Source organism: Aulonocara sp. 'chitande type north' Nkhata Bay, linkage group LG12, assembly GCF_057382095.1.
Source record: "Aulonocara sp. 'chitande type north' Nkhata Bay isolate Kocher_YH1m ecotype deep benthic linkage group LG12, A_spYH_male_GT1.1, whole genome shotgun sequence".
NCBI classification, from domain to species: domain Eukaryota; kingdom Metazoa; phylum Chordata; class Actinopteri; order Cichliformes; family Cichlidae; genus Aulonocara; species Aulonocara sp. 'chitande type north' Nkhata Bay.
The window spans coordinates 10,712,379-10,739,351 of record NC_141355.1 but is presented as its reverse complement, the minus strand read 5'-3'; the positions used below and the strand labels follow the sequence as shown (position 1 = coordinate 10,739,351).

Below are 26,973 nucleotides of genomic sequence, written 5' to 3'. Positions count from 1 at the left end.
CTACATAATACTCTAAATGATCATCATATTTTAAAGGTCCCATATACTTACCCTTAAAGGGTGATGAGTGGTTTTGCCTTTTTTTTTTTTACTTTGCGATGGTACTCTTCAAGACTCCAGCAACAAGACAAGACAACTTGCCTTTGGGATTACATCAGGAAGGGGATCTCCCAAATCAGACATGTGGCACTGCTCTCATTGGTGACCCCTTGTGATAAGGGAGCAGCCGAAAGTAGCAGGAAACTACTCCCATGTCACTTTTAGCAGTTTAACTGTAAGCTGTATTTAGTTGTTTTCAGGGCTAAAAAGTTGCTCTCAGACAGTTGCTCAAAGCCAGCACAAAAATACATAATAAGAAAGACAAAAAAACATTTAAGGGTGACAGATACGTAAAAAATTAAATTAAAAAAAAGAGCGAAAGAGAGAGAAAGAAAATCTGGAGGTACGCAAATGTGTTTTTGGAGTATTGTAGTGTTTTTCTTGTTTTGTTTGATTGTTTTGTTATTTGTTAGTGGAGTATGACGGATGTAATGAGAAAAGAAGCTCTGGGAATTCAACTTAATTTACATAGTGCCAAATTACAACAACAGTTGCCTCAAGGCGATTTATATTGTAAGTTAAAGACCTTACAACAAAGAAAACAGAGAAAACCCCAGCAATCATATGACCCCCTGTGAGCAAATACTAAATACTTAAATACTCTAGGAGCAACAAGTAACCCAGCTGTCTAAAAGCAAAGTGCTCTAATGGGATGATATGGTACCCATGAGGTCTTTAAGATAATTTGGGGCCAATAGTTGGGCCCTACCAAACAAGAACATCCTAAAAATACCAGAGATCTGTGGGTTGGGCTTGCATTCTGACTCATCTCTTAGAAAGTGTACTGGCAGATAAGACAAACGGACACACAAAAAACCCACCATAAATCACAATCAGCATATATATTATTTTATTAAACACATTAAGGGACCATACACAAGTTTAAATGCCCCTCTTTTCAAGAACTACTGGGGAATTCACAGGATAAATCAGCTGGATCAGCTAAACCAGAAAACACATAAACGTGATTAAATAAAGAAATCATAAAAAATTAAAACACTTCACAACTTAAAACTGAGACAACTGTGATTTCTTTATTACCACAGCACACCAGGTTATACATAATTTGATCTTAATGGCACTACCTTAAGAACATTGCTGCAGTCAACTGAGAGTTTCGACCTCATTACAACATCATGCTAGTTCTTAACCTCATTTACATCCACTTTGTCACTGGCAACCAAAGGTTAGTGTTAGGGGTGAGGGGTAAGCTTTTATCAGAAAAACTGTAATGCCTAAAAGTATGTGACTTCATTTGAAAAGTAACATTGTCTAGCTCACAAAAATATTCCTAATTAGCATGTGGCTAATACTAGTCAACTCACTGATGACCTGGCGGATGTTAAGAGGCTAAACAAGCCTACATGCTGGTTTTAGACAGTCTACCAAACTGAGCTGATAACAGTAGAAGATGGAAGATGCTCAGATTCACTTTAAAAACACCAGGATGTGACGTTAGCCAGGACTTTAATTAGAAGAGAAGCAGGACATTTCTAAGACAGGTGGTGTTGGCTAATTCTTACAGAAGAGGGGGTGAAATGTCAGTACTAAAAACCACTACACTACCTACAAGATTTTGAGTCCTTTTGCTATGGTTTTAGTCTATCTCAAGTCTAACATACAAGGAAGTGGTGAACACCCAGCACTCACAGGGAGAAAATGTCTTGACATCCTACAGGGTTGGAATAGTGCTAACACAATCATGTCATCACTTTTTATCCAATTACATGTCTCCGTATCACATTTAATGATCTGTCACCTCATATGACATTCTTAATGGCGATAATCAGCTAGCTCCCTTTTTGACAGATGGAAATAGCAGCGGATTTTTTGGTGTTCGAAACAGATTAATAAAAAGCTGAGATAGGGAAAAGCATCGTCTTGACATGTGGAAAGTATCTGTGAATTGCAGGTAGAGTTCCTCTGGACCTTTTTCAGTAACCCTGTCCACGTACAGCAAAGCAGCAAAAGAGAGGGAGGGTGATAGACATGCAAAGAAACTGTAAAAAAAAAAGAGAAGAAGAGCAGAGAAAAAAAGTTGACAATATTCTGTTAAAATCTCATTAGCCAGAAAATGTTTGAGTTTACCCTAAAAATAAAAATAATAAATAAAACAACCCCAACCCTAGACGAATCGCTGATCTGATGGATGTTAAGGTTTCCACTAGTGGACAACACCTGCTGCATTCCTAACTGGCAGCTGTAATGGGGAGAAACTGTACCTGTAAGATAAACATGGAGACCACTCCTGCCGCTGTGCTTAGGTAGTTTTTGGCAAACCAGTCCTGCAGTTTCCCAACACAACCCTGAAAGGCAACATTTTTATGTTTATCCTTTACTCATACACATTACGATACTAAGCATACATGCAATTATACCTCAAGCACAAGAAGAGAAAAAGGGGAAAAATTCTCCGTATGTTTAAGTGAGGAGTGCATGACAAAGTGTTCATATGAATGTCAGGAGCCGAAGTTTCCCACCAGATCAATGCATTCATTTATGCTGTCAGTGGTTTTATTGTTGAGTCTTACTGGTGTAGGTAGTGCATAACACAAAGTCCAAAATGGAAAACTGTGGCACAACATTGATAACTGATACCACACACATATACTGATATCTATGTAATCATTTATGCTTGATCCTGGATACCATAGCTCCTCAGAGATGCACGATTCCCTGGCATAACTCAGAAACGTGCACCTTAAAACAAATAACCCGCAAGCTACAAGGAAATAGAGTGTCACTAATTTAGATGATTTACACTGAAACCAGTTTATTTCTCTATACAAAAAAATAATTCCCCACAAAGCTAGCACATTTTACTCATCACTGACTGAAGAAATTAAGAACAAGCTTTTCGTTTTTGTTTTTTTTTGGGGGGGGGGGGGTTCCCACATGGTAGCCAGACTGAGAGAGTCAGAGCTCGAGAAGCCAAGCATTTTTTCACCTGAACAAGTAATGTCTTCATGAATTTCTTCACAAATCAATTTTTAACCAACAAGCAGCTCTAAAACAAAGTACACTGTTAGCCTTTGCAGTAATTTCCATAGCTTTGTACTGCAAAATCAACAGTAAAAAACTCTAAAGGATGTTAGCAGTTTAGTACTGTAATTTGCATGTCATTGTGGGAAAATTCCATGAGATTACATTATTTTTATGGTAACTCACTGTACTCATGGAAACAGCTGTAAAATACAGCAAATGTATTAATTGGTGATGTTACTGAGATTATACTATTACACCATCTGGATTTCTGGTGTTTTTTACTGTAGATCTAAGAGTAATTACTTAAATCCTCATTCCGAGTGTATTACCATAAAATGCAATTCATTGTGAGAGTATTATGACATGTAAACTACAATATGCAGCATCCTTTTTAACTTAAGGACTAAGTTGCAGCTACACTAAAATGGAATTTCTTGAATTGAACCTCATATATTAATACATTTATTTGTTTATTCAAACAATGTGAAACATAATTACAGTCCACTTTGTATCAAACAACCAGTCTCACCCTTACAAAAAAAGAATATCAAGTATATTATAAGTAAACTTGAAAACAAGGAAGTATACTTTTAGTTCACTTTCTATGTACTTTTATAGATTTTAGACCACATTACATTTAAGCATACTTTAAGTCCAGTTCGAAGTATACAGAAAAGTATAAAAAAAATTGTCTATACTTGTAGTATAGTAGTGCTTGTAGTATACTATGTACGGTAGTATGTAGAGTATTTGAAGTATACCTGAAGTATACTAAGAAGTACAATGAAATACCCAGCTGTCATGATTCGACTGTGTGGCAGGCAGGAGAGGACCCAAACGCAAACTCACGGAGACAAAACGTAAACTCAAAAACACAGCTTTAATGCTGGCAAAGGGTGAAACACAAAAACAGTACTAAACTAAACTGGGAAAGCTAAACATAAAGTATACCAGGAACCACGGGGAGAATCACACACAGCATGAGGAAGACTACGACACTGACAAAGAGAAACACAGGGTTTAAATACACAGAGGGATAACGAGGGAATGAGACACAGAAGGAGGGCACAGCTGGGAGAAATCAGGACTGACGAGACAAGCAAAGCTAGAAACACTCACATGAGGCATGGACCTTCAAAGTAAAACAGGAAACACACTGACTGAATTCTAAAACACGCAAACTTAACAGCAACTGGGGAGACAGAACATAGGAACCTGAAACGTGGTACAAAACATCACAGTGGACATAACATGGAACACAGGGAAGCCATATAACAAAGCCAAAGAGCTAAACCTAAGATAACCATAAATATCTGAGATCCAGGGAAACAAGAAACAGTACATCAAAGGACTCAAAACATAAACCATGATATAAAAGCACAGGATCTCTTCCAAATAAAATAGGAAACATAATGAGACGCAGACATGATAACCGGAACTTGACAATGTAAGACACAGACATGAAACACATGAAGAGCAGGGGAGACTTAACATGGGTTGGAAACACAAGGGGGAACTAATAAGCAAATGAACATAGGAGGCCTAATGAGCTTAACATACTATACACATTAAGATGAACTAAAACTCAAAACACTGGGTCCTAAGACCCAGGATCGTGACACCAGCATGCATTGTAGTGCTTTAACTGTAAAATTAAAACAACTATGAAACAAATAATTGATGTTTTAAACAAGAATTTGTCTTTTACCTTTTGAACAAAGTGGAATGAAAATAATTGTTTAAACCGTGAGTGAAAAGGGTTAATGGTTAATAAACCTCAACTCTAAAATCATTTTCTCACCTGTTTACAATATAATTCTGGTACTTGAACTATGAGTGTAGTTCTCTGCAAAGGAAGCCTTCTGATAGTTGGAACTATCATCTGACTGTCTGGGGAATTGATTGATTTGTTACATGTGAAAAATATGTTTCACCTCCATCGTCCCGATACCCAAAAACTCCAACCCATCTAGCCTCAATGACTACCGCCCAGTAGCACTCACCCCCATCATCACTAAGTGCTTAGAGCAGCTGGTCCTAGCACACTTCAAATCCTTTCTCCCCCCCACCCTGGACCCCCACCAATTTGCATACCGCCAGAACAGGAGCACAGAGGATGCAGTCTCCATCGCACTGCACTCTGTCCTCTCACACCTGGACAACAACAACACCTACGCCAGAATGCTGTTTATAGACTTCAGTTCAGCGTTCAATATAATCCACCCCTCACAACTCATCAGGAAACTGACAGACCTGGGCATCAGTTCCCTCATCTGCAAATGACTTCCTGACCAACCGCCCCCAACATGTCCGGCTGGATAACCACTGCTCATCTAAAATCACAATGAACACCGGTGTACCACAAGGCTGTGTGATGAGCCCTTTCCTCTACTCCCTCTTCACCCACTACTGCAGACCTGCTGATGGTTCCAACACCATCATTAAGTTTGCAGATGACACCACGGTGATTGGCCTCATCAGTGACAACGATGAGGCCGCCTACAGGGAGGAGGTGGATCGTCTGGCTGAGTGGTGCGACACAAACAACCTGCTGCTTAACACCGAGAAGACCAAGGAGCTCATCGTGGACTACAGGAGGAATGCTGACCCACATCCACCCATCCACATTAACCCTTTAAGACCTACCATAGAACCAAGTCCGCCAGAGCTTATATTATATTTTTACATGCTGTGGAGCCATTTTTGGGAGCATTTCAAGTTGCTATACATCAATACAACCATTATAGCCCAGATTTTAATAATATGTATTCATTAAGTGCATAGTAATTACATAAATTGCAAAAAAGTGCAATAAACTACAAAAAAATTGAAAATCGTTTTTGATTTTTTAACATATATTTGTAGTTAGAGAAATTTAAGAGTCTTATCCCTCAAAACTGTAAATACAAAAAAGTTGCACAAAATAGTTTCCCACCACAGGAAATTTATTTTGAGTGTCTTCATAGTTTTATTTTTGAAATACACCAATTTTTATACACTGCAGGAAAAATGAAAATAAATATTATACTGCAAATTTGCAAAAAAGCAGCATATGCATCAAAATAAACTATTTCCAGCAGTGCAATATGAGTCCTAAGAATCCCAGAAACGACACAGAAAGTCATAAAGTCAAAGATAACTTTTAAAAAGAGCAGTATAGGCCCTGAGGCCCTGATCGCAAAAAAGACTACATTTCCGCGAAAATGACGTCACTTCCGGTTTCGGGCAGGTAATGGCGGAAATGCAAAAGTTCGGGCGGACGTCAATTCCAACGTAGGAAGTGTTTTGAACAGCTGATCAGATCGGTAAAGCGTGTTTCTGGAATATTATGTTTTTGTTCCTGCAAGCGCTTTTTATGCAGTTTTTGCAAAGCTTTATGTGGAAGGAAACCGTGACCTAGGACAAGCTGATGGCATCAGATGTAAGTATAACTCCTCCGGTTTCATATGCAAAAAAAATTTTTGCGCTAGCTTACGTGGTTGCAGTGCTACTGGGATTTAAAAATAGTTACGCATAACAGAGCATTCCCGCTCCGATCGGCTCTAAAGGGTTAAGGGGACGGCTGTGGAGCGTGTGAGCAGCTTCAAGTTCCTGGGAGTCCACATCTCCGAGGATCTCATCTGGACGACCAACTGCTCCAAGCTGGTCAAGAAGGCTCACCAGCGCCTCTTCTTCTTGAGGACTCTGAGGAAGAACCACCTGTCCTCAGACATCCTGGTGAACTTCTATCGCTGCACCATCGAGAGCATCCTGACCAACTGTATAACAGTCTGGTACGGGAACTGCTCTGCCTCGCGCCGGAAGGCGTTGCAGAGGGTCGTGAAAACTGCCCAGCGCATCGCCGGAGCACCACTTCCTGCCATAAAAGACATCTACAGGAAGCGGTGTCTGAAAAGGGCTGGGAAAATCATCAAAGACCCCAGTCACCCATCACATGGACTCTTCACCCTCCTGCCCTCTGGGAGGCGCTACAGGAGCCTCCGGACTAAGATCACCATTTCTGTAATATACTTACATATCTATATTATTGCTAATATATATTGTAATATATCTATATCATGGCTAAAGCGCTTCTGGATGGATGCAAACTGCATTTCGTTGCCCTGTACCTGTGCATGTGCAATGACAATAAAGTTGAATTCTATTCTATTCTATTCTAATTACTATGTTTCAATCAGAAGTAAGCCAAATATGAACTAAAAAGTAAATTAACAGTATACTTGGAAGTTTAGTATTGTGTTAGAGTACAGTATATTTTAAGTATACTCTTATAGACTGGAAAGGACATTATGCTAGTACATTTATAGTGAACAAAAAGTACATCTAAAAGCTAATTTCAAGTATACTTCTATATACCGGTACTAAAACGGGGGCCAATATAGTCCCAAGAAGCATTAGTAGTATACTTACTAGGTAACGTATACTTTTCCTTTCTATATGTTACATTTAGAGTAATGTTTAAAAGTTACTTCATTTAGCAGGGTGTAGCTTTTTTCTCTTCTTATTCTTTCTTATACTGGAACTTCATTTTTTTCTGCACAAGGTGGTACTTTTAAGACACCTCTGCCTAGCTACAGTGAACTAACCAAAAGTTCACTGAAAAGAATATGCTGTGGTCGTCATTTTACACAAGTTCAGGTGTCACATCCACAAACCTACACCATTAACCAGCATCAGTCCTACAACTTCACTCTTAAATTTAATAAATGCTGGGACAAGCAGAAACTGTATTTTTAGCGGTGCATTTTGTGGCAGGCCAGACTGCTATTAAATGCACTCTCCTATAGAAATAATTCCTTTGTAGCACCACTTTGTCTTGGTTCAGAAGAGATGTCCTGGATATACATGATAATGTAACACGGGTGTTTTTGTTTGTTCATGTTTAGCGCGTTGGGTTGTGTTTTTAAAGCGACTGTTACATTTTTAAGGCGTTTTATGCGACAGGTGTGTGAAGCACTTGTTACACATCTCAATGGGAGAGCCATAGCCGACAACACACCTTTACCTGACGTACAATGTGATGTATGGCGCACACGTCGGGTATTCACTTTCAAAACAACAATGGCGGATAGAAGATAGTGATCGAGGCGGTTAATGCTCCTTTCGCCGGTTGCCAACCATCATTAAATAACAACAAGAAGAAAATATTGATCTGCTTTTCTTAGTTGTACCCGTTTAAGACGCGATTCAGACTCAAACAAAGCTGCAAAGCAGGAGAACAACATGTCCATCAACTATTCTGTGCCACAGTCCCAGTTTGCTGCAGCACAGATTGATGATGAGATGGTGGAAGAACAACAGAGACAATTTACGGACCGTTAAGATGTGCAACTTAGAAGTAGTCAGAGGTAACTGGATGGAGTTCAGTCAGGTTAAATGCACGGTTGATTGGATTATATCTGAAGATTTTATACTATTTGTGACAACTCTGCTAGACTCCAAATTTCTCATCCAATTAATGCGGGAGTATCTCAAAAGTAAATGAAACATCTAAACTTAACACTTTTCCCCTAAAACTGACTGACATGGGACACATTAAAGTTGAATTGGAACCAGCTAATCAGTCTGAAGGTAAGTGTTTTTTCACTTATTCGAGAGAAGTCAGAAATGTGTTCTTATTACTGTTTGTTTTGACTTTTCCGCTACAGTGCCAGGTTATTTTCAATCAAATGCTAAGACAAAATTTCAATATCTATGAATGTGGAGACTCAAAAGACTAGTTAGTAATAGTTGCCGATGAATTTATGAGACTTGATAGAAACATGGACGTTTGCAACAGGTGAATCGGCGAACTAATGGGGTTGCGCCCAAATGCTTAAAGCTGGTAAATGGTCAGTGTTTTCAGGTGTGCTTGTACTACCTGTACGGTGCGGGGTGCTAACTAAGTCAGGCTAAAGTCAGTCAATCGTCGAGCTCGAATATCTTTTCATTTTTGTGCACTGCTCACTTGTCTTTACTGTGCTTTTTGTCGGCACAGATTTTGTGTTCATTGAAGCCTTTTGTGAATAATTTTGATAATTTAAAAACTGGGAATTGATTCCTATACTCTTATTTTGTTTTTGGGGTTGTTGTTTTTTTTGCATTGCATATGTCATTTTGGATAGGTAATTTGTCATTGAAGTTTTTGCAACTAAGTTTACTTGTAAATTTTGTGGCTTCCATGCACGGAAATTTATATTGTTCAGTTTGCATGTTAAAAGCCACAAACATGTAGCTAACTATAGGTTTTCCTGTGGAACTGAGAACTGTCCTGCCAGGTTCAGAACATTTCACTGATTACCTCAGCTGTCAAGTTCCTGGATGTGGGTATGCTGCACAAAACTTCACAGGTCTTTGTGCCCATCTCAGATTTCACATCAATGAAGTATTATGTCCATTTGAAGGCTGCTCTAAATACTTCAGTGTCCGAACATCATTTTCCAGCCATATTTCTCGAAAACATAAGCAGACAGTTCAGCAGTCAAGCCAACAAGAAACTGGTGAAATCATTCAAGAACTTTCACAGAATAATCTCTTAACACTGTACAAAAGGTGTGTTGAAATCTGACAAAAGAAGGAAGACATTTTTCAAAGAAAATTTCAGTTATGTGGAACCCACTCAAATTTTTTTAGGATCTGACAGTACAGGCAAACAGCGTTATTTTCAGTATGTGCCAATTAAAGAAACACTGAAGTCTCTCTTGAGACAACCCACAATACGAGAACAGTACAAACAGTCAAAACTGCGCCGATCACCAGACATGGTTTTAGAGGATGTCTCAGACAGTCAAAATGTCAAGGATAATGCACTTTTACAGCACTATCCATCATTTCTTTCGCTCATTCTCTACCAAGATGCATTTGAAGTGGTTAATCCATTAGGGTCTGGCAAAAAGAAACATAAAATCCTGGCAGTGTAAAGGACTCTAGGTGAGATCTTACTACACAACCAGTCCTCTGTTGATGCAATGCAACTTGTTCTGCTTTGCAGGGACACTGACTTCAAAACTTTTGGCCATAACAAAGTTTTGAAGTCTTATTGCAGACCTTAAAGATATGGAAGAGACAGGGGTTCTGGTAGAGGATGGAACCATAATGAAGATAGCTTTGATAGCCATCTTAGGAGACAATCTGGGCTCCCACTGCATAGGTGGTTTCACTGAGAATTTCAGCTGCAGCAAACATTTTTGCAGATACTGCTTAATTGACAGGGAAAGTTTTATCAGTGATCTACTATCACTTGGACAAAAAAGAATAGCTGATAAGTATAAGGACAGTGTTGAGGTCCTCTCTACAAGTGTCCACTTGGTTGTGAATGGCATTAAATTTGACTCCATGTTTAATTCACTGAAGTATTCCCATGTGTGCTCTGGGTTACCTCCATGTTTGTGCCATTATTTATTTGAAGGAGTGGTTTCCAGTCACTTGTCACTATATATTGATACCCTTGTGCAAGTGGAAGGGCATTTCACATACAACCAGATAAACAGAGCAATTGTACAGTTCAAACACGTAGGAAGTGATGCTTTAAGTAAGCCATGTGAGGTGAAAACAGGGCAGAGGCTGGGGGGTTCAGCAGCACAGAACTGGTGTCTTCTACGACTTCTGCCTCTGTACATTGGTGAAAAGATAAAACGTCCTGTGGATAGTGAGGTTTGGCAGTTATGCCTTAAACTTAGAGACATTGTTGATCTTGTATGTGCCCCCAAAATAAGTCACAATGACATTTGCCCTGCTGCATCAGCTGAAACATCAAGCCATCCACCTCACCCCTCCTCCTCCACGTCCACCACTATGTACAACCATTACTCCAGCTCTTGGGTCTCACACTTACAGATTCCTTGGGAATGATTTCCACTCCAACTGTTGCATGAAATCACAAGAGGAGACAGAGGTCATCCAGAGGACAGGAGAAGTATGGTTAGAATTGTTGTGGAGGCCATGCAAGTTCACTGCAGAAACCCTAAATGTGCATCTTGTGAAGAAGTTGCTAAAATCATTGTAAACAGATACCCTCAAACATTTGCAGATTTTACTGAAAAGGGAGAAAGACTGGGTTGTGGACATTATTCACTACTAAGAAGCATCAAATCTAGAGTTGAACATGTTAATCAAGATAATGCAACACATAGACTTCGTCAAACAAAGAGAACCAGGAATGAGGAAGATTGCAGTCCCAACAGTAATGCAACCCCACCTAAAAAAGTGAGATGCCTTGTTGATAGCTATGGTTTTATTAATTGGCAGCCAGTTGAACTTCCTGAGGGGGAAACGCCAGCTTCTTTAGAGGAAAAGAAACACATCTTGTTTACAATTTTTAATTCACAAGGCCCTGGAGCTGTGGAGAGACCTGATGTGGATGACTTCATGTGCCTCACATATATTTCAGCTTATCAACAGTTGTCTCTCACCTTCAGTAGCTGAAATTCAGGAGCAGTGGCTATTCTTGTTTACTGGGAAAGGTCTTTCGAACCACTTTTACAAACTCACAGGCATCGATATCAGTGAGCGCTTAGGTCAGGCCCTCATAACCAAAGGCAGAAGGATTATTAACTATTTCTCCAGCCAGAAGCTCAAATAGAAACTTGGTATAAGGACACTCATCCAGCAGATAGAAAGTGAGGGAGTTTTGACCAACAACAAGGTTGGCATAGCAGCCATACTTCTCATGGTGAAGTATGACAAGGAAGACGAAGACTCCCTCTTTGTCTTAGCAGATGTAAACTTTTTTCATACAGCTCTAGGTTTAATGCTGTTGCTTGCTGTCCTGTTTTTTTTTTTTTGTTACATAAAATGTCCTGGTCCTTTTTCTGGCAGGAAACTACCAGGATGTCTCTTGAATCAGAGAGCAACCTGCCAATCACCCCTAAGTCATTTTTTAAATAGAACTGATTAGACCATATTACAAATTCTGTTTGGCACAGAAGCTTTTCATGGACACAGGTATCCAGTCTCTGTTTTGTTAGCTCAAATTTCTGTAATTTCCTTTATAAACCAAGGTTGTTGGACATGTGTCTCAGTGAATCCAGCTAAGTAACAATATCAAATTTCACATTACATATTACTGATCAACATGGTAGTCTAGCTACATTAACAGCAGAAATACTGAAGTCAATACTGTAAAGTTCAACAGCAGCACAAACTATAAACTCCAAAATAATCATACTGTTGATTCATCTCCGGTAATTTAATTGGGCTGAGTCTTTGTTAGGTGTGTTTAATGTGCAGAATAATTCCCAATTATGTGCAATTATAATATGTTAAAACGGACTTATGTACATAAGGTCACTGATAATTAACTGTACGTAGCTATTTGCTTTACGACTATCTAGACAGTGTGAAGAAGTGAAGTATTGAAATTATTTTATGTTGCATAATGACAATGTTGCCCCTATGCATTTAAGGACAAAATTTAATGACTGCCACCTGCTGGATGGTGAGTGCAGAGGGGCGTGTAATTGTTGAGCTTGACAGAGAGAACACCTTTGCTGATGCGATGTCAGTCTTCTTTGGTTCATTCTATGTATTGAACCTGGAATACCAGGAGTCAGTGTGTGCAACATTGGAACTAATTCAGAGGTATGTTTGAACAGTTAGCTAATAGTGATAGATGATGAGTAAATTATCCCTAAGTAACTCAACTTATTTCAAATCTCAACTTACTGTATGTTGCTATTTATTATGGCATGTTTTAAGGTTTTTTTGTAAGGATAAATCCTGAAGAGGGAACAAAATGTACCTCCAAGGTTGGGACAAGCAGAAAGACTGGGACCACTGTGAAGCGAAAGGTTGTTCACATTAACCCTCATGTCACAACTTTCCTCCAGCGGCTTACTGAATTTGAGTGGAAAACTTCAAATTAGATAACTGTTGTTGCCATTTATAGTGAATTTCTTATATAATTTAAGTGAACAATGTGTTGTTACCTGTGTCTCCACAGACGATCCATGGCCCATGCTTTCTGGACATTTACACGAGTCGAACAACAATGAAGACAAGCTCTCTCGCCATCTTGCAAGAAGCTGTCTCTGTCCAATAGGTTTTTTTTCCCTTCTTTTACCCGTTTGTTAAAAATTATTTCAGCTACTTACACTTTAATTGTCACATGTATTGGCTCACCCTACAAATCAATGAACTCAGTCCACAAAGCAAGGTCAAGGTTCAGTGCAGGTCAGTCAAGTTCCTTCACACCACACACGCTCATCCATGTCCTTGTTGACCCTGCTTTGTGCATTGATTTGGTGGTGTGAGCCAGTATTTTGGACAGTGTATATAAAGGCAGAAGTGTGGGGCTTGATATTATATTCATTACAATTTAGTTTATTTGTATGGTGCCAACTTCACATTGTAGGTTTAAGACCCTACAAAATATAACTAAGAAAACCCAACACTTGAACATATGTTGTCTGCCATGATATGGATATGACATAATATCGTTATTGTTTGTATTTTAACTCAAAAGTACAGTTTTTAAATTTAAAGCTGCTGAAACAAGAAAATAATAAAAAAAATCTATCTGATCGAGAAATCACTCATCTTTGGAAAAGAGAGTTTATTACAGAGAAATGGCTCTTTCCAAAATAAAAGCTATACTATACGCTTCTTCTGGGCTATATTCTCTGCAGCATATTAAACATATCAGGTCCCCATAAGGAGAATCATGTGCTAACGGCTGTCTAAATTACTCGGATAAAGTTTGTAGCATGCGTGCGTGTTGTTTTTGTCTGCTTCCTGTCTTTGCACTAGGATGATGTTGGCGTAAATGTGCAATCATACTCGTTGTGTTCCCACTAGTGCTGTCAGCGTTAATCTCGTTAAATGAATGATCGATCTGAATGAGGGTGGGGGAGGTTCAATTTCGGGTAGCGTTGAGGCAATTGCCATGTTGCAACGAGCTTCTGTCTCGCTAGCTTGCCCCCCCCCCGACACACACACACACACACACACACACACACACAAGAGCACGCTCCGCTCAGTGGATCTGCGCTCGACAGTGCAGCCTAGGCAGAGTAGTGGAACTCAGATCCACCGAGCTCTCAACACAGACAGCATCGTCAGAAGAAAAGTTGATAAAATAAATTTAAAAATTTGTATTGTTCGATACATATGCGTACCGAACCGAAAGCACTGCATCGAACGGTTCAATACCGATACAAGTATTGTTTCACCCCTAATATATATATATATATATATATATATATATATATATATATATATATATATATATATATATATATATATACAGGCACATGGGTCAATACATGAGCGAGACACAGAAAGGAATTGGCAAAAATACCAGAGGCGCAAAACACCAGCTACTGGTAGACAGAACAGTCAGCCGAGACTGCAAGACCAGACTGACCAACCTGTGCACTGCCTGGATTGATTACAAGAAGGCCTATGACTCAATGCCCCACAGCTGGATACTGGAATGCCTAGAATTGTACAAGATCAATGGGACCCTAAGAGCCTTCATCAGGAACTCAATGGGGATGTGGCGTACTAGAGGCCAACTCCAAGCCCATAGCACAAGTCACCATCAAGTGCGGGATCGACCAAGGAGATGCTCTGTCCCCACTGCTGTTCTGCATAGGCCTGAACCCCCTCAGTGAGATCATTAACAAGACTGGCTACGGATACCGACTACGGAACGGAGCAGTTGTCAGCCACCTCCTGTACATGGATGACATCAAGCTGTATGCCAAGAGTGAACGAGACATCGATTCACTGATCCACACTACCAGACTATACAGCAATGACATTGGAATGTCGTTCGGACTGGAGAAGTGTAGTCGGATGGTAACAAAGAGAGGGAAGGTAGTCAGAACTGAGGGGATTGAACTACCAGAAGGCAACATTGCAGACATAGAGGACAGTTACAAGTACCTGGGGATCCCGCAGGCGAATGGGAACCATGAAGAGGCCGCTAGAAAGGCTGCAACCACCAAGTACCTGCAGAGGGTCAGGCAAGTCCTGAGGAGTCAGCTGAATGGTAAGAACAAGATCCGGGCCATCAACACGTACGCCCTGCCCGTGATCAGGTACCCTGCTGGGGTAATAGGCTGGCCAAAGGAGGAGATAGAAGCCACTGACATAAAGACAAGAAAGCTCCTTACCATGCATGGAGGGTTTCACCCCAAGTCCAGCACCCTGAGGCTGTACGCTAAGCGGAAGGAAGGGGGCCGGGGACTGGTGAGTGTCAGCACCACAGTCCAGGATGAAACAATGAACATCCAAGAATACATTGGGAAGATGGCCCCAACTGACCGAGTGCTCAGTGAATACCTCAGGCAGCAGAAACCCAAGAAAGAGGAGGGAGACGAGGAACCATCATGGAAGGACAGGCCCCTGCACGGTATGTACCACCGGCAGATAGAGGAGGTGGCTGATATCCAGAAATCCTACCAGTGGCTGGACAAAGCTGGACTGAAAGACAGCACAGAGGCACTAATCATGGCAGCACAAGAACAAGCTCTGAGTACAAGATCCATAGAGGCTGGGGTCTATCACACCAGGCAAGACCCCAGGTGCAGGCTGTGTAAAGATGCCCCTGAGACAATCCAGCACATAACAGCAGGGTGCAAGATGCTAGCAGGCAAGGCATACATGGAACGCCATAACCAAGTGGCTGGCATAGTGTACAGGAACATCTGTGCTGAGTATAACCTGGAAGTCCCGAGGTCAAAATGGGAGATGCCCCCAAGGGTGGTGGAGAATAACCGAGCTAAGATCCTGTGGGACTTCCAGATACAGACAGACAAAATGGTGGTGGCTAACCAACCGGACATAGTGGTGGTAGACAAACAGAAGAAGACGGCCGTAGTGATCGATGTAGCGGTTCCGAATGACAGCAATATCAGGAAGAAGGAACACGAGAAGCTGGAGAAATACCAAGGGCTCAGAGAAGAGCTCGAGAGGATGTGGAGGGTGAAGGTAACGGTGGTCCCCGTGGTAATCGGAGCACTAGGTGCAGTGACCCCCAAGCTAGGCGAGTGGCTCCAGCAGATCCCGGGAATAACATCGGAGATCTCTGTCCAGAAGAGCGCAGTCCTGGGAACAGCTAAGATACTGCGCAGGACCCTCAAGCTCCCAGGCCTCTGGTAGAGGACCCGAGCTTGAAGGATAAATATATATATATATATATATATATATATATATATATATATATATATACATATATATATATATATATATATATATATATATATATATATATATATATATATATAAATAAATAAATGATACATTTATACAATACAATTTTTTTTGGAACCCTCCAGTCTCTTACAGTATGTTACTGTTTCCTGAAATTATGGTAAATTACGACCTGTTAAACAGTAAATGACCGCCTGTAGGAACACGGTATCCTCTAGCAGAGATGAATATTTTTGGCACTGATGATGCGTAATAACGGTAAGTTACTGGTAAATATCTTGCAGTTTATTACCTTGCAGCGGGCTTACAGTGACATACCATGAATAAACGGTAGTATACCAATTTCTTAATCACAGTATGATGTTACTTTGTTGACGTAATTTACGACATAACGACATAACGACATAACGGCGTCACTCGCCAGTGAGATACTGTAAAAAAAGCTACGGTGCGTTACCATAATTTGTCCAGGAGTATTATACCACAACAGCAAAAAGCGGTATCATCCTGCAGAACGGTAAGCTACCGTAACACGGCGTCACGGTATGACGCTGGCAACAGTGACGCCAGTATGTTACCGTAAAGTGGAAACAAAAAGTCTAACAGTGTACAGTGTGCTGGAATTCCTCCACAATGATGTGAGAGAATGATAAAGCCTTCTAAATAAAGACTAAAAGACCTTGCAGTATAATTAAAACGTCATTACCAGTGAAACATTAAAGCAGCGGTCCCCAACCCCCGGGCCTCGGACCGGTACCGGTCTGTGAGTCGTTTGGTACCGGGCCACGAGAGTTGAGGCTCATGTGTGAAATGTATGGTTTTCAGGGTTTTTATCGGTTTTCAGCGTTATTTTGTTATCGTTTTTATCGTTTACTCGGTTTTCCTGGGTCTTTTCACGTGTGTTATGAATAAATTTTCTTTTTTTCGGTACCGGTACTAGTTTTATTTTGTTGTATTTATCCGCGACACCTTAAAGGCCGGTCCATGAAAATATTGTCGGGCATAAACCGGTCCTTGGTGCAAAAAAGGTTGGGGACCGCTGCATTAAAGAGAAACCAGATTAACCAGATCATAAAAACACTGTTATTAGAACTGTAAATCAGATGAAATTAACGATTGTAGATTTTTTCAGTTTTTTTCACAACTGAATGTTGGTCAAATTCATATGTTTGTGTAAGACAATGTGGGATGTGTTTAAGCGTTATCATTAGAGAGAGCAGATCTGGAATTGGGGTTTAGCTTTAAACAAACACAAACTATATTGGTTGAAGTTTGGAATTGTTATTGATGAATTAATATGCTGTAATTTATCTGAAAGCAACATTCCCAAATTCTTAATGTATATCCTTTTTTTTTTTTTTTTTTTTTTTTTTTTTAAATGACATCAGAAACAGCAGTATGCGACATTACGTGATGGCAGAGCTTCAGTTCATCCTTTGTCATTTATTTTTTTTTTTTTTAATAAATAGGACAGGGGGAATGAATGAGAGAAAGAGGGGGAGAGAAAGAAGGAAAACCAAAGGGGAGAAGAGACGGTGAGAAGGGGGGGGAAGAGAGAGAGAAAAAAAAAGAACTCCTGGGTCACCTGTATGGAGAAAAAAAACAAACAAACAAAAAAAAACAAACAGAGGAGACAGCAAACAACAAAGAGCAACATAATAATAGAGAAAACAAAGCACCATCACAATAAACTAGCTAGTCATAGATATCAATATTTACTAAATAATAAACGATATTGTGCAGCACGCAAGATAGACAGCGCACAGTGTGCTTTGAGGTAGCAGCCAAGAAAGCTTTAGTCCGCGTCTGTGAATACCCATGTGTCTTAATGTATATCCAAAATGGAAATTGTTTTTATCGTCTCATGAAACTCCTGTGTTACCTTTTTTCTGGAACAACTACTACTTCACCTGTTCTTTTGTCTACTTTGAAAATCTTTTTTCAAAACACCCCTTTTTCTGCTACGTTCTTTGTTAAACGTGTGTTCACCTCAATGAAACTAAAGTCTTTTAAAAACAGTGTTTTATGGTTTGATAATGTAAACTAACCTCTTGCCAGTTGGGCTGGTCAGTGACGTTACAAGGGTCCAGAGTACAACAGGATATTGGGACATTTCCCCCCCAGTCTGCCACACCGTGGACTCCACAGCACTTAAACTGTACAAAACACAACACTCGGGTTCAGTGGAGTAAACATGTCTGCTATCTGAGCAGGGAAAGGCACAAAATGATTTCCTATTCTGTTTATATCCAGTTCCATATATTTATTCTTTAACTCAATATTCATAGTATTACATTTAATGCTACAAGTTTCTACTTCAATGAGCCTGTTTTTCTGAGTTTGATGATTCAGTGTTAATATGAGCAGTGTTTAGCTTTAAATGGTGGAGCAGGACATGCATGATTAATCTGACAGAGGAAAGCAGCTTATCATTTACCAGATACTGGATGGCATCAAAGTCATCTTTGAGTGTCTGATTTTCTCCTGGACCCGATATCTTGTAGACCTCCAAGCTGTGCATCAGATCTTTCTCAAAGTATGTGCCAATCTGCATGACAGAAAGGAAGCGAAAGAACAGAAATATACTGGAGCCTACTGGACATGAACAAAAACAGTGTTTAGATACAAGTGGGGATAAATAGCAGTACCAAATCAAACCAAACAAGCAAAAAAGTCAAAAAATGCGAGAACATATGCCGTAAGTCTGGAGAATGAACTTAGCTCCTTGGTTAATTAGTATGTCCATCCACATAGAAACTAAGTATACAACACTTCAGTATGTGATGGACTCTTTCTTCAGCTTTTCCAATATTTTAATAACAGGCCAATCAATGTGTTTGAGATGTGGCACTCAACAGATTCTCAATCTAAGAAATAATTCCACAACAGTAAAGTATGCCCTTGTTTTGAAGTAGTAAACTTTGAAACTTTATTTTTTCATTTCCAACTTTAAGCATACAGTTTTTATGTTTTGGTGGCTGTTAAAATTAAAGTTATATTTAAATAAATTGTACAAAATACCTGACCAAACCTGAAGACCCAGTGGCAATATTTGCTTTGGATAGGACTTTAATTCAGTCCAGTTCCATGTTGTCCTGTTTACTACACTATAAGTAGCAGCAGTGCAGCTGGAGGAAGCTAACAGCACTTAGTTTTTCATGAGTGCAATGCTAACAGCTTGTCTTTTTGTATATTGTGCTTTATGCTTAACTACAAATGCGGTGAAGTGAGCTGACACAGCTAACTCACCCTATTACTTTCTGTTACTTGTGTCTCTTAATACTTGCCGGGAAGCTTTTGTTCCACTTAAGGTAACACTATGTGACAATAAGTAGAATAGGTGGTTCCGATTATGTAGCACAGGTGGTTTTATCAATGGCTTCTCCAGTCTGCAAACCCTAAACTGTCCCTTATGCTTCACTGGCATGTAAATATGTGCAAAATAGATTTTAAAAAGAGCTTACAAGTGTGTGAATGATTGAATCTGGCTCGTAGTGTAACAACACTCTAAGACATTTATGAGACTAAACAATTTAATAGAATTCACACCTAGTTTTGACGTCAGCACTGGATGTGGGCATCATGGTAACTTGGCATTAAAGGGGTAATCATCATGGGACAAAAAACAACCACTCAATAGGCCATGTGAACTTGCTAGCAGCATGAACCAAGCTAGACAGCTTATAGAGGTGAATAAAGTGCATAGATTTTCTTTATTATGGTTCTGTTGCCATTATTTGATACATTTTATGCTACAAATTTTGTCAAAATATCAAACCCGATATTGTGCTACACATAAAGTAATCATTCTTTTCCTCTGGTTTTGGTTTCACAACTGGAAAAAATTGGATTGGTGTACTTCTAATAGAAACCTTTAAATAACCTGGTATATGTATACACATATGGATACAGATAGTGACTGTCCTACCTCTCTGTTGTAGACAAAAAACACACAGGCCATGGCCAGCTCCACAGATATCAGGAAGGACAGCAGGACATAAAACTGTGTGGGTGAAAATGGGACACCACATGACTACATTTGCATCTTCTCAGCTAATTTCAGTGTACTGTATTTGCATTCATTCAAACTAAATGCAAAGCTCATTAAAAGAATAGTTATGCTAATTTAATAATGGATTGTATTTATATAGCGCTTTTCAGTGCCCTCAAAGCGCTGTACAATTCCACTATTCATTCACTCTCACGTTCACACACTTGTGGAGGCAACTACAGTTGCCCTGGGGCAGACTGACAGAAGCAAGGCTGCCATGTCACGCCATCGGCCCCTCTGGCCAACACCAGTAGGCGGTAGGTGAAGTGTCTTGCTCAAGGACACAACGACCGAGACTGTCCGAGCCGGGGCTTGAACCGGCAACCTTCCGGTTACAAGACGAACTGCCAACTCTTTGAGCCACGATCGCCTACTATAAAGTTTATCATTATTTTATAGTAACTCATTAAAAATCTCTGGGCGACATTGAGTCACTGCTTCATACTCACGCTTATGAGCATGCAGCGGTTCTCCCTCATGCCTCCAACCACTCCCAAGTAGCACACACAGGTGGCAATGGTACCAGTGACCACCAGAGTGTTGGCAGGGTAGACTGGCCAGAAGGAGGTGACTAGAGAGGCAAACCTGGAGTGCATCATCATGAATTCACCAAAGGCCACCACAAAGGTGTTGCTTAGCTTCACCATAGCAAACAAACACACATACACACATAAATAGGACAAGAGACATGTCACATTATTATTCTGAATTTGAGTCTATGTGGGTTTGCCTATATGGACTAAAACTGAATTTACACTCAAAATCAAGAAAGTTTGGATTTTAATTTAGTCTCCCAAATAAAAAAACAGCAGACGTCTGATGTTAGACAGAATCGTCAACTTATGACACACTGACTCACATCTAGAGCGAAGTAAACACTATATATGCAACTAGGAAAATGATACACTTCTCACAGCTTGTATTTATTTCTATTTATTTATGAAATGTTGCCTAGAGCCTTATTTTTGATTTTCTTTATATACAGAAAGTAATTTCCATCATAAACTAAACAAAATGGTGCATTAACATTTACAAGACATGAAACGCTGTGTTTGGCCCCGAGACCCACCATAAAATACTGAACATGTTGTAAAGACAAATAAGAAGACTGACAACTGACTTATGGAAGTAGCTAAGGAGATATTTACATAAGACACACACTACTGTACAATTTAAGCTGCTTGTATTCAGTATACTAATTTATATGTCTTTGCATAGTGTATTTTTACTTTTAGTTTTTTTTTGTTTGTTTAGTTTTTGTCTAGATTAACATTGCACATAATTCATAATAAGCTTGTACAGACTAACCCAGTTAATCTTGTTTTTTTTTTCTTTTCTAGAATTAAAATGAAACACTGGAGCATTATGGGTGCATTACAGAGGTCCCTCGCTACACGCGGTTCACCTTTCTCGGTCTCGCTGTTTCGCGGATTTTTTTGTGCAATTTTGCATGCTTTTTTTTTTTTTTTTTTTACAGCGTATTGTGTTCTGCGTTCTGATTGGCTGTAAACCAATCGATCTCATGCCGTGTCTCCTGTACAGTACAGAATGCGTTCAGCTTGTCAAATTTACCTAAATCTTCGATCGCTAGCAGTGTGACTCTGAAGTACTGTACTGTATGTTTGTTTGCAAGTTTTCTTCAACAAACACAAAAATATCGACGAAACGTTTTGCACCGTCAAAGGCATCTGCAGGTGCCTTTGGTTTCATTCTATAATACTGGACTTCTTTTTATACGAAGGTTTGAACTTTTAGAGTGTTTAAACCATTGCGAAAAGTGGGGAAATGTTCGAGCCTCTCGGAGAAAAGTGTATAAAGTGTGTAGTAATGGGGTTTTACAGCCATAAAACATCTATAATAATTGTTGTTGTTTTTTTAAAATTAGATACCTCGCGGATTTCGCCTATTGTGGGTTATTTACTACCGTGATAAACGAGGGACCACTTTATTTCCATCACAAGTAAAAACTTTGAACGTTTGATCGGAGCCTAAAATGGTACTTTAATCCCCTCTTGTGGTCAAACGTAATCAAGTGCATGCCTGTGGAAATTAAATGATGCTCCTGACTGATAACAATTGCAAATGAATGCGCAATGTTCAAGAACTGTGGCACCACATTTACAAGTAGAAGGTAGTTCCAGCTGCTCCCTTATTTCCCAAGGGCTGGTCACAGCAGATGGATATGCATGTTGATGTGGCACAGATTTTACCCCGAATGCCCTTCCTGACACAACACTCCCCCATTTTGTTGGACAAGGTAGGCAACTACTATCTGTCTATCTATCTATAACTATTTACCATAATGTGTATCTATAAATGTGTATACTGTAAGTGTGCTATGTCATCTGACTGGAACTGGTAATTCACAGTTACATGACAACCCATGTTTTCTGTAGTCTGGGTGGGTCTCTTACCCCAACGTACCTACCCAGCAGAGGAAGTGCAGAGCTGTCACCAGAGATTTCAGGCAGTTCACACAGGCGCTAGTCATCCTTACTGATAATCTTCCTCTGTCAGAGTTTGTCACATTTATTACCATAAAATACAAAATGACACTTTAGATTAGTCTCACTAATGGGCTTAAATGTTTGAGACATAATACTGCTATAGACAGTTACTGTTTACAGTACACTTTTGTTTGATGTGACAACACTGACCCTTAAGTCACAATGGACACCTGTGCTCTGTTTAGGCTCCTGTTAATCATTGTTATCTGCTCTTATCTCCACATTAACCATTTGTTGCAAGTTTGTATCTAAATGGGATTGTGTGACAGCAGCTCACAGCACAGCACAAAACCTTCACTTGTAACCAAATTTCCATATCTTGTGCTTCCTAATTTATTACAAACATGTAAATAAATTCAAATGAAATGATAAATTCAGACACTAATTTTGTGGTTGAGATAACAAACCAATTGAATAATCTAAGGACCTACCTTGACTAATCTGTATCCAGCAATATCTCTGTGACAGACGTGTGTGAGCAGTAGCCCAGCGTTGCTTCTCTCATTGCCAGGGTTAACTAACAATAAGGAGGAAGGAAAACTAACTAAAAGGGTGTGGAAGGGCAGTTGACATACTGGGTGTATCTACCCAGTATGTTTAGTAACAACATTAAAGAGGAGGGGCATTCACGCCTGGCAAGAGAGAGGTCTGTAATAAAATACATTTTGAAAAAATAACAAAACTGTTGAAAGACAGTTGAATTTACTTTGAAAAACACTAACCATATCACAGTCTCAGGTGAAGCAGATTTTCATCAATGACCTCTTGAATTTGCTGGACTCATTTTTTGCTTAGAGGAAAATCCATGGCAATATGCCATCACTTTGCTTCACTGCAGAAATGCAATTAGTCAGAGGCTAAAATTGGATTTTCCAGGTAGGAGATCGATGAAATCTATTGTAGCAGATTCTTTTTCGTTTAGTCTGCAATCAGGTGGCTTGTGCGCTTGATGACATTTAATGCTCCCTGTGGACTTATTCAGTTGACTTCAACAATAAATAATTAAGATGCTACATAAATGATCAGAATTACTTTCCAACCCCTAGTCAGTATAAATAAATAAATGCGATTGGAAAACTTGTACAGTAAGCAGATGGGACAGTGAGGTGATCATCTTGCATGATACTGCTGTGGATCTATAATATGTTATACAGTGTTGGGTCTGCGCTTCCACAGGCCCCGCTGGTTTAGAAACTTATTCCTGTTAACGAAACAAGGAAGCAAGACAAACAGCTTTAACCGGTTTTTACTTGCTAGCAAGGGAGGCTGGTCGGAACCAGGCTCTAGGAGCTAAACGCTCCTCACTTGTCTCCTAGCCAACTTCAAATAAACAGCCTTCCTTGCCGCCTTTTATTGAAAACAGTTACAGTACACATAAGCACCACACATTGTAAAAAACCCCTATGGTTCTAAGAGATAAGGTACTGTGAGTGTGTGAGTGGGGGTGCTTTTTTGTGTGACCTCCTGCCCACAAAAGGGTCATAAAGGCAGGAAGCTTACTAAACAACAAAACAGAACCCTCACATAGGATGTCCCATAATAAACCACTACAGCCTCCCCCACCGTTCAACAGTTTGGGGAGGTCAACAGAAACAAATGTCTTTGATCCTATAGTTTGAACCAAGACTTACAAATTTAAGTAACACAATGACAACATTTAACAATTTGACTCCAACATACAGTACAGATACAATACAGGAACGTTCAGTTTTTTGTCCTAAAACATTCATTATGGTATTTTCACTTCTATTTGTTGCCCACCATGTTTGTAGTGTAACTAATATTTCCTGATTGATAAGTCAGGATGTCAAGTATCATTTCAAAAATGTGAACAAATGTTTTTTTGTTTTTGTTTTACAATACTTTTAAGTCACCTTGTCTAAAATGTACATGACTAAAAGTAAAATTGAATACTGTATCATGTTGTATTCAGGAAGACAAAAGCTCATCAGTGTTTGCTGAGGCCTTAACTGAAATGACATCAAGGGTTAAATGGCTTAAACCATCTCCATCCTTCCCCGCTGGCCATTAGAAAGAACACAGGCTTAAGAGATTTCAGCACTTCCATCTTCACGTTCACCTGGGAACTTTCATCTTTTTACACGGTCTTGATAAAACTTTTAATAATAATAATAATAATAATAATAATAATAATAATGGATTGCATTTATATAGCGCTTTTCGAGGCCCTCAAAGCGCTTTACAATTCCACTATTCATTCACTCTCACATTCACACACTGGTGGAGGCAAGCTACAGTTGTAGCCACAGCTACCCTGGGGCAGACTGATAGAAGCGAGGCTGCCATATCGCGCCATCGGCCCCTCTGGTCAAAATCTAAACCTTTTAACCTTAAACATACAGTGTGGAGGGCTTGTGATAACTGTGAAGATGCAGACTGCATCTGAACACCTCGAGCCTCATCCTACACTTCCTTGTAGGTCACTAGTTTAAGTGATTATAAACCAATTAATCACACATCGGCAGTTGAATGGCCCCCCAAATTCTCCCGATCTGACCCCCTTAGACTTTTATCTTTGGAGTCATCTGAAGGCAATTGTCTGTGGTGTGAAGATACGAGATGTGCAGCAACTGAAACTACGGCTACTGGATGCCTGTGCTGGCATTTCTCCTGCTATCAGTGTGTGAAGAGTGGGAGAAGAGGGCTGCATTGACAATCCAACACAATGGGCAGCACATTAAACACATTTTATAAGTGGTCAGAAACTTGTAAATAACTCATGAAAGAATAAAGTTACGTTGAAACCAAGCACACCATTGTTTTTCTTGTGACATTACCAATAAGTTTGATGCGTCACATGGCCCTCTTCCTATTGAAAAAACAAAAGTTGCATCCAAGATGGCCAACTTCTAAATGGCCACCATGGTCACCACCCATCTTGAGGAGTTTGCCCCCTCAACATATACTAATGTGCCACAAACAGGACTTTAATATCACCAACCATTCCCATTTTATTACGGTGTATCCATATAAATGGCCCATCCTGTAGTTCAATTTCTTGAATACACAAGGCACTGTACATGAAAAACGTTTGCAGAGAAAACTAAAAACACCACCACAACGGAAAAAAATAAACAAACTTTTATTGAAGAAGAATTATCACACACAAACAAGATTTACACACATTTTTCAGACAAGGGTTGAGCTTTCTTTTTCTTTAATTTGATAATAAGCTGAACAGTATTATTAAAAAAATCCCTAAATGGCTGATTTCCCCAGTGACAGCACACGCTGAATGACACAAAAATGAAACACCTACATTGAAAAAAGAAAAAAAAAAAGAAAAAAAAAAACAAATCTGTAGCTTTTTTTTTTTTTTTTAAAGGGCTGGAAACTGATTTTAATTAGAGTGAAGTACTGATTGATATTGCTTCAAAAATCTATGAAACTGTCCACAAAGCTCCAATGAACTAAACACTGAAGTGCTTTTTGGGCAAATGTCTTCCTGAATGATTAGTCTGTTATTGAATGGATGAAATGAATTAAGGCTGTCATTATATCAGAGTTTTATTTGTACTATTATTGCTGTGTAAAAAAAAAAAAATCAAATCAAATTAAAAAAAACAAACAAAAATTGATAATTGAAAAAAAAAAAAACCTTGCATCAATGCTGGTAGCAAAATTCTTCTATAACTTTATCTAGTGCGTGCTGTTTTTTTGGTAAGCTATTAAACTATTAGCTATTAAAAGTGAAGCTATTAAACTCAAATTACAAGTACATGGAAGTGGTGAGAACCCAAAACTGCACAACAGCAAACAAAGACATGAATTACAATTTTTCTTTTAACAAATATTATAGGCGCATTGCTAATACAATATTAAGATCTCGCTTTTAAATATCCCAATTATCATTCATTCATTGATGCTGTCGTGACCACAAATATTGATATATCTACAGATTTTCCTGATATACTTCTAACAGATTTTAACCATTAAAATTCTTATTATTATAGTCTATTATAGTTTTTATTAGCAATGTCAATATGAATGACATTTTTCTATAAGCATAAAAAAGTAAAATTACAAGTGCATAGAAGTGGTCAGAGACGACCAATTTTTAGGACTTTTATTACCAATATCAATATTGATATCAAAATCTAACACCCCAATATATATATCTATATATATATATATATATATATATATATATATATATTTTTTTTTTTTTTTTTTTTT

The 26,973-nt window shown here is 39.2% G+C and overlaps 1 protein-coding gene and 1 pseudogene across 2 annotated transcripts; one reads left to right on the top strand and one right to left on the bottom strand.

The window, feature by feature from the left end:
* Positions 1-686: 686 nt before the first annotated feature.
* LOC147316958 (leukocyte surface antigen CD53-like) lies at positions 687-26,927 on the bottom strand. 2 transcript variants are annotated; one of them, XM_086313495.1, is made up of 8 exons: positions 23,208-26,927; positions 22,698-22,779; positions 20,719-20,907; positions 20,147-20,221; positions 18,656-18,766; positions 18,267-18,374; positions 2,322-2,405; positions 687-2,099 (listed from the first exon to the last, which is right to left on the bottom strand). In XM_086313495.1, the coding sequence occupies exons 2-8, from the start codon at positions 22,758-22,760 to the stop codon at positions 2,034-2,036; spliced, it is 696 nt and encodes a 231-aa protein (XP_086169621.1). In that variant the 5' UTR covers positions 22,761-22,779; positions 23,208-26,927; the 3' UTR covers positions 687-2,033. The 2 variants fall into 2 exon arrangements, with proteins under 2 accessions (XP_086169621.1, XP_086169620.1); XM_086313494.1 differs by lacking the exon at positions 23,208-26,927 and having other exon boundaries at positions 22,698-23,195.
* On the top strand, positions 10,967-12,926 carry LOC147316959 (uncharacterized; annotated as a pseudogene).
* Positions 26,928-26,973: the final 46 nt, after the last annotated feature.